Consider the following 7,374-nt stretch of genomic DNA (forward strand, 5'->3'; position numbering starts at 1 on the left):
CCAAGGGCTGTCTTCCCGCTCAGTCAGGCCAGCCTCTCCTGCCCCACTGCCCACCGCCCACCCCTTCACCCACGTGCTCCTGCTCAAGTGACCCCACCACAGGTCCTGTCCCATGCACAAATATGCCACAGACAGGCGAGGGCACACTAATTTTATTTTGAAATAGGGACTGCAAGGGCGGGCTGTATTGAGAAGGATGGCCCCCTGCCGTGATGAGCGTGGGGCCTCATCTGCTCACTGTACACACCTGGAGTCCTGCTACCCAGCGTTTCCAAACCAAGGGCACCCACCTGGGAAGAGATGCAGAGAGAGGGAGCTCCTCTGCACCCCCATAGAGGCAGGACAGGGGGCTGGGGTGCAGAGGCACTCTGGGGACACCCTGCCCTGGCTTTCCAGCTGGGAGGAGGGGATGACCTGGGGTCCAGCAGGCTCCCGGGCTGGGGTCCACTTCCCGTTCTCCCTGGGAGGGGAGACTCGCCAAGCCTCTCTGCGGGCAGGACTGAGGGGTGGGCCCAGTGTTGAGCAGGGCCTGGCCAGCCCCTGAGGGGGCGTCCTGGAGGGAGGTGATGGGCTCCTGGTGACTGGTATTAATATGTAGGGGGGGACCTGAGGACACAATCCCACACTGGTGTCCAGGTGCCATCTGGGCTAGGGGGACTTCTCAACAGGAATCCTGAGCAGGGTTTAGAGCAGAGAGGGCAGGAGGGGGAGGGTCTGGACCTCAGCAGGGCCTGGTGCTAGATGATGCCATATTGGGCCAGCTCGTGCAGCTCCAGGTGGTTGAAGGCCTCCCAAGGGCAGATGACCGTGATGTCTGTGGGAGAAAGGGGCCTGGATCAGAGAGGATCCCATGGCCCAGGGACCCCACCCCTGTGGCCTTGTTTCCCACAGCCCAGGTGTAGCCCTACAGTGTGCTGAGTGGGGGCGTGCAGACCCTGGCGTGGGGCCCTCCTCTGGGGACACACTGGCTGTAGGGGAAGGAGGGTGCGGCAGGTCCAGGGGAGGGAACCAGAGGAGGGTGGGGCTTGCTGAAGGGGGAGGAGGCAGCAAGGGGTTCTGTTCTTTCCCAGACCCCTCCCCTCACCTGGTGCAAGTGTCCCAAATGGGAACAGCCTCACCTTCCAGATCCAGTGGATCTGGAGCTCAGTGTTGGGGGAAGAAGTGATGGACAGGCTGGGGGTCTCTAAGTGAAAAGCAGGGGAGGTGGGGGCCGAGGTGGGCTGCATTGGGCCCTGGGCGTGCTCGGTGTGCCTGGGGGGACCTGGGCAGACCTCAGGTTGGCACTGGCAGCCGTCGTACCTGTTCCCAGGCCTTCCATTCCAGGGATGTCATCCCCAAACCTGCAAGGACAGAGCAGTCAGGGACATGGCGGGGCCCAGCCCTGGCTCAGTCAGCCTGAGGCCTGAGGTCATCTCTAGCCTTCCTAGGAGATGAGGCATTTGTCTGGGAGCCCAGTGGGCAGAGACCCGCCTCCTCCCCAACCTCCTGGGGCTTGGTGGGCCTGAGGGGGCGTCCTTCACAGACCCACAGTGAGTCTGCTACCCCGAGCATCATGGGGCTGAGGCCCAGAAAAGGAGGTGCAAGCCCCAGGGTGCTAGGCAGGTGCGTGCCCTGAGGGAGTACGGAGGGGGTGCGTGGTTGGTGTATGGTTTGAGTGTAGATTTGTGAAGGTGGCTTGTCTGTGAGTGTGCCTCACGTGTGCACATGTGGCGGTATGAGCATGTTTGTGCACACACATGAGAGTGTCATGCCTGTGTGTGCACCCACGTGTAAGTGGACACTCCTTGGTGCATTGTGCCGTGGCTGTCCCTGGGTGGCAGTGGCTGTATTTTTTTTTTTTTTTTTTGAGATGGAGTCTCACTCTGCCGCCCAGGCTGGAGTGCAGTGGTGTGATCTCAGCTCACTGCAAGCTCTGCCTCCTGGGTTCACACCATTCTCCTGCCTCAGCCTACCAAATAGCTGGGACTACAGGCGCCTGCCACCACGCCCGGCTAATTTTTTGTATTTTTCAGTAGAGACAGGTTTCACCGTGTTAGCCAGGATGGTCTCAATCTCTTGACCTCGTGATCTGCCCACCTCAGCCTCCCAAAGTGCTGGGATTACAGATGTGAGCCACGGCGCCTGGCCGGCAGTGGCTATATTTTCAAGCATGGTTGGCAGTAGCATCTGGAGCAGGTGACAGGAGCCCCCAGTTCCCCTTCCCCCTCCTCCATCCCTGCTCAGGCCCTCAGGCACCGCCCTACCTACCCCAGCTGTGAGGCTGGGATCGCTCACCCAGTACAGTGGCCCAAGGCCCTGCCGTGCCTCCCCTTCCTGTGCAGCTTTCAGAGGCCCCATCCCCCAACTCTGCTTACCCTTGGACGCCTTTCTTTGGGGGCTTGCTCTTGAACTGCCTGGTTTGTCGCTGCTTAAATTTAGGGGGTCCTTTCCTGGGGGTGACAGGTCCCCCGACCACCCTGGTGGCTGACCGGAACTCAGCCTTGGGCGGCTCCAGGTTCATGGCGAGGCTGATGGAGACACCGTGGCAACCCTGGCTCCTGGACTCCCTCCTGCTGCAATCTGGGGACAGACCGGGCCCGGGTCTCAGTCAGCCCTCCTGCTTCCAACCCTTGTGGGGGTCTCAACCCACCGGTGGAGGGGCTGAGACCCAGCCCCACCAGCCCCAGCGTCATCCAGACAGCCCCTGCAATCTGCCCTGGGGCAGCTAGCCTGCCAGCCCTGCTCGGGCCACCCACCGTCCACTGGCGCACTCCTATTCCCCTTGCCTAGTGGATGCCCCCCCAGCAACGCTGGCCACACACAGCTCCGGCCTCTCCCCTGCGTCCTGGCCTCCCTCACCCCACCCCACAATCCACAGCAAACCTAGCCTCCCAGCCTGGGGCAGGTCCTGAGCCTGGAGTCCTCACCGCCTCCCTGTGGGTGACCACTGACAACCTCCTGCCCCTTCCCCCGCATTCCCCACCCCAGGGGAGCGTGACTGGGGAGCATTCAACTGCTACTCTTGTTTGTTTGTTTGTTTGTTTTTTGAGACAGAGTTTTGCTCTTGTCGCCCGGGCTGGAGTGCAGCAGCACAATCTTGGCTCACTACAACCTCCGCCTCCCAGGTTCAAGTGATTCTCCTGCCTCAGCCTCCTGAGCAGTTGGGATTACAGGTGCCCGCCACCACGCCTGGCTAATTTTTGCTTTTTTTTTTTTTTTTTTCTGAGGCGGAGTCTCGCTCTGTCGCCCAGGCTGGAGTGCAGTGGCAGGATCTCAGCTCACTGCAAGCTCCGCCTCCCGGGTTCATGCCATTCTCCTGCCTCAGCCTCCCGAGTAGCTGAGACTACAGGCGCCCGCCACCTCGCCCGGCTAGCTTTTTGCATTTTTTTTTTTAGTAGAGACGGGGTTTCACCCTGTTAGCCAGGATGGTCTCGATCTCCTGACTTCGTGATCCGCCCGTCTCAGCCTCCCAAAGTGCTGGGATTACAGGCTTGATCCACCGCGCCCGGCCTAATTTTTGCATTTTTGCATTTTTAGTAGAGACGGGGTTTCACCATGTTGACCAGGCTGGTCTCAAACTCCTGACCTCGTGATCCACCCGCCTCAGCCTCCCAAAGTGCTGATATTACAGGCGTGAGCCACCGCACCCAGCCCAGCTGCTACTCTGTTGAAAGTCTTCTGGGGCTCCTGCTGGGATTGGGATGAGACCCAAGTGGCCCCTCCCCTGCCTGCCCGGCCCTGCAGATGAGCCTCGAACGGCCCTTCCTGATGGTTAGTGGGGTGGGCTCCCTCCATCTCAGGTCCCCGCTCAGGGAGGCCTCCCCTGAACTGCCGCCCTGCAACCCCTGTGTCCTCAGGTTCTGATTTGCTTCTTCTCATCACATGTCGTGTTAGCCCTCATTCTGGGCTGGTGGGCGTCTCCCCGGGCTGTTGCCCTCTGATTCTTATTGATGGGTTTATTGATTTCTGCCTCTTGTCTGCGCTTTGCGGTTGGGGTGCTGTCAGTTCCCTTCACCCACTCATGGAAGGATCCCTGAGCCCCTTGGCACCATGACGGGCACTCCGCAGTGCTGATGGAAAATGACCCACAAAATGAGGGGCAGGGTTGCCGGGCAGGGCGACCCTGGGAAAGGGGCCTGTCTCAGAGACTCGGGGCTGAGCTGTGAAGTCCTGTGTCTCCCAACCCCACTTCACAGAAGGACAAGCTGAGGCTCAGGGAGGGAGGGTGCTGGGCGTCTGTCTCCCCTCCTGGGGAATCCCCAGGCCCTCTGTTCCTGGAGCCAGCTTGGGGAGCAGGGTCACCCGCCTGGCACAGCGTGGCTGAGTGGCCTCAGCTGCTCTGGACAAGGCCAGTGTCCTTGCACCACTGCACAGGGTGACCTCTCCTCCTCCTCTCCCTAGAGCTTCTCCCCAGATGCCCTAAGCCCCAGTGACCTGGGCCAAGGGCAGTCCAGCTTCCCCTAAGCCTATTAACAGCAGAGGGGGATTCCTAATCTCCTGGCGAGCTGCTGCCAGACGCACATGCTGCCAGAAGGTTCTGGAAGGAGGCACATGACAGGAGAGGCTGCTTGCCCGCACTCGATGCCCCAGGGACCACCTCTTAGGGTCCCCTTTCCTGCCCCTGGTCTTTTTCGCTGGGATTCCTGACTCCGGGCCTGGGCTACCACCAGTTGTTTGCTGAGCTTCAGGCGTGGGAGTGACCAGAAAGCAAGGGCAGGTGGCCCATTCCGGGGAGGAGGGCTCTGCAAGGGGTGCTGGGCACCTGAGATTGGGGTAGACCCTGCCATGGCGCCTTCCCTCAGTAAGGTTCAGCCTCTGTCCCCGGGACCAGGACCAGCACCAGCCTGCGCAAAACCAGGACTCAGGAGCCTGGTGGTCCTAGCTGCTCAGATCCCACGGCACCCAATCCTCATATCCTAGACAGCACAGGCCCCATCCAGCTGCTTCCCCAGCCCCAGGACATGGGCGGTCCTGGGCAGCTCTCAGCGCTGATGGAGCTCCAACCATCAGATGCCATCCACGTGGAAACCGCTGCCTGCACTGCCCGGGCCTGACCCAGCCTGTGACTGGCATCCACTCAGGTCAGCTGAGCCCATGTGGCCTGAGGTTCCCAGACCATCACTGGCTTGGGGATGGCAGCAGCACCGGTTAGCATGGGGGAGCAGAGGAGGTGGTTGGCTGGGAGTCCTCTCTGAATAACAGGGTGGTGGGTAGGCTTCTGCAGACCCGGACCTCAGCCACCGTGGTAAAAGCCTGTCAGCTCCCTGCCCTGTGGGCGATGGGCAGACCCCCACTAACTCCCCGGGGGAGGTGGCTGCGAGGAAAGACAGCGGGGTTGGCCACTACTCACCAAGTGCAGGGCAGGTCTCAGGGGTCCATGCTATGAGTGCTGGGCCTTCCTCCGCAGGGTGCCAGCCCGGGCATTTATCTTGCTGCTTCGTGAGCTGATTAGGCGTCTCAGTGCCACGCTAATGAGATTGTTGGGCCCCAAGGGGGGACACAACCACCAAAGTTTCTGGGGATGGGGAGGAGGGGCTCAGGTGCCGTCAAGGGCTCCAAGGAAGGACACCTGGCAGATGGGGCCGGGACAGGGAAAGAAGTGTGACCCTGAACAGCCAGGCTCCTGCAGCTGCCTATCTTCCAGATGGCAGCACCCACAGTGGCTGCTGTCTGGGGCCTCCTCACTGCCTTTCCTGACCCTGCCTGACCTCTGAAGAGCCCACCTTCGTGGTCCCCAAAGCCCTCGGCAGCCTGGCACTCACCCACTGCTGTGGCCTCACATCGCGCCCCTCCCACCCCAGGGCCTTTGCACCTGCTGCTCCTGAAACCAAACAAGGACCCCTCTTAGGGGCCTGTGGGTCTCCCCAAGCACAGAAGCAAGGACAATGTTGAGTTCCTTCAAGGGCAATCCAGGCCCCCAGCCATCCCTGAGAAGCAAATGAGCAGCCAATCCGCAGGAAGGTCACGGCACACAGACCTCAGATGAGCAGGAGCTGAGGACTGGCCTCTGACAGCCCTTCTCTTACCTAAATTTCTTCCTGAGGGGCCTGGAAGAGGCCATGCCCAAAACCCAGAGCTAACATTCTTTCCTGCGGATCCCAAAGTTTTAGACAAAGCTTTGCCTCCACACCAAATCAGAAAACCTTTGAATCCACCTCTGACTCGTGGGCCCCAACTTCAAGATCTCCTTGCTATTTATGCCAAAGCCAGTGTACAGCCTCTGTGTACTGATTTATGACTTTGCCTGTGACCTCTGCCTCTGCACCTTTAAAAACCCGTAACTCAGGCTGGCCGTGGTGACTCGTGCCTATAATCCCAGCATTTTGGGAGGCTGAGGTGGGCAGATCATGAGGTCAGAAGATCTAGACCATCCTGGCTAACATGGTGAAACCCTGACTCTACTAGAAACACAAAAAAATTAGCCAGGTGTGGTGGTGGGCACCTGTAGTCCCAGCTACTCGGGAGGCTGAGGCAGGAGAATGGCGTGAACCTGGGAGGCAGAGTTTGCAGTGAGCCGAGATCATGCCACTGCACTCAAGTCTGGGTGACAGAGTGAAACTCCGTCTCAAAATAAATAAATAAATAAATAAATAAATACCCATAACTCGGCCGGGAGGAGTGGCTCTCAAACAGCACTTTGGGAGGCTGAGATGGGAGGATCACTTGAGGCCAGGAGTTCAGGACCAGCCTGGACAACATAGTGAGATCCCTATCTCTACAAAAAATAGAAAAATTAGCTGGGTGCAGTGACTCACTTCCTATTTAATTTATTTATATTATTTTTGAGACAGAGTCTTGCTCTGTTGCCCAGGCTGGAGTGCAGCGGTATGATCTCGGCTCACTGCAACCTCCACCTCCTGGGTTCAAGCAATTCTCCTGCCTCAGCCTCCTGAGTAGCTGGGATTACAGGTGGGTGCCACCACACCCGGCTAATTTTTTATATTTTTAGTAGAGACAGGGTTTCACCACGTTAGCCAGGATGGTTTCAATCTTCTGACGTCGTGATCTGCCTGCCTCAGACTCCCAAAGTGCTGGGATTACAGATGTGAGCCACCGTGCCCGGCCACAGTGGCTCACTTCTATAGACCCAGCTACTTGGGAGGCGAGGCAGGAGGATCCCTTGAGCCTAGGAACTTGAGGCTGCAGTGAGCCGTGGTCAAACCACTCCAGCCTGGGGGACAGAGCAAGGCTCCATCTCTGAAGAAATATGAAAATTTTGAAAAATTAAAAACAAAACCTGGCCGGGCACAGTGTCTCACGCCTGTAATCCCAGCACTTTGGGAGGCCGAGGCAGGTGGATTACTTGAGATCAGGAGTTCAAGATGAGCCTGTCCAACATGGTGAAACCCCATCTCTACTAAAAATACAAAAATTAGCTGGGCGTGGTGGCGTGTG

General features: G+C 58.9%; 1 protein-coding gene across 1 annotated transcript; it reads right to left on the minus strand.

Annotated features, from left to right (window-relative positions):
* Positions 1-134: 134 nt before the first annotated feature.
* Positions 135-6,540, minus strand: LOC105469302 (phosphodiesterase 6G). Its single transcript, XM_011720199.2, has 4 exons — positions 5,330-6,540; positions 2,355-2,559; positions 1,300-1,340; positions 135-814 (listed from the first exon to the last, which is right to left on the minus strand). The coding sequence occupies exons 2-4, from the start codon at positions 2,498-2,500 to the stop codon at positions 738-740; spliced, it is 264 nt and encodes an 87-aa protein (XP_011718501.1). The 5' UTR covers positions 2,501-2,559; positions 5,330-6,540; the 3' UTR covers positions 135-737.
* Between the last annotated feature and the right edge of the window lie 834 nt (positions 6,541-7,374).

This window comes from Macaca nemestrina, chromosome 17 (genome assembly GCF_043159975.1).
Source record: "Macaca nemestrina isolate mMacNem1 chromosome 17, mMacNem.hap1, whole genome shotgun sequence".
In the NCBI taxonomy this organism is placed as follows: domain Eukaryota; kingdom Metazoa; phylum Chordata; class Mammalia; order Primates; family Cercopithecidae; genus Macaca; species Macaca nemestrina.

Excerpts from the sequence above, each read along its gene's own strand:
- LOC105469302 (XM_011720199.2), bottom strand. The coding sequence starts at position 2,500 with ATGAACCTGGAGCCGCCCAAGGCTGAGTTCCGGTCAGCCACCAGGGTG. Across the intron at positions 1,341-2,354 it reads CCAAAGAAAGGCGTCCAAGG|GTTTGGGGATGACATCCCTG; the intron begins GTAAGCAGAGTT and ends CTGTCCTTGCAG. Across the intron at positions 815-1,299 it reads AATGGAAGGCCTGGGAACAG|ACATCACGGTCATCTGCCCT; the intron begins GTACGACGGCTG and ends TTTCTCCCACAG.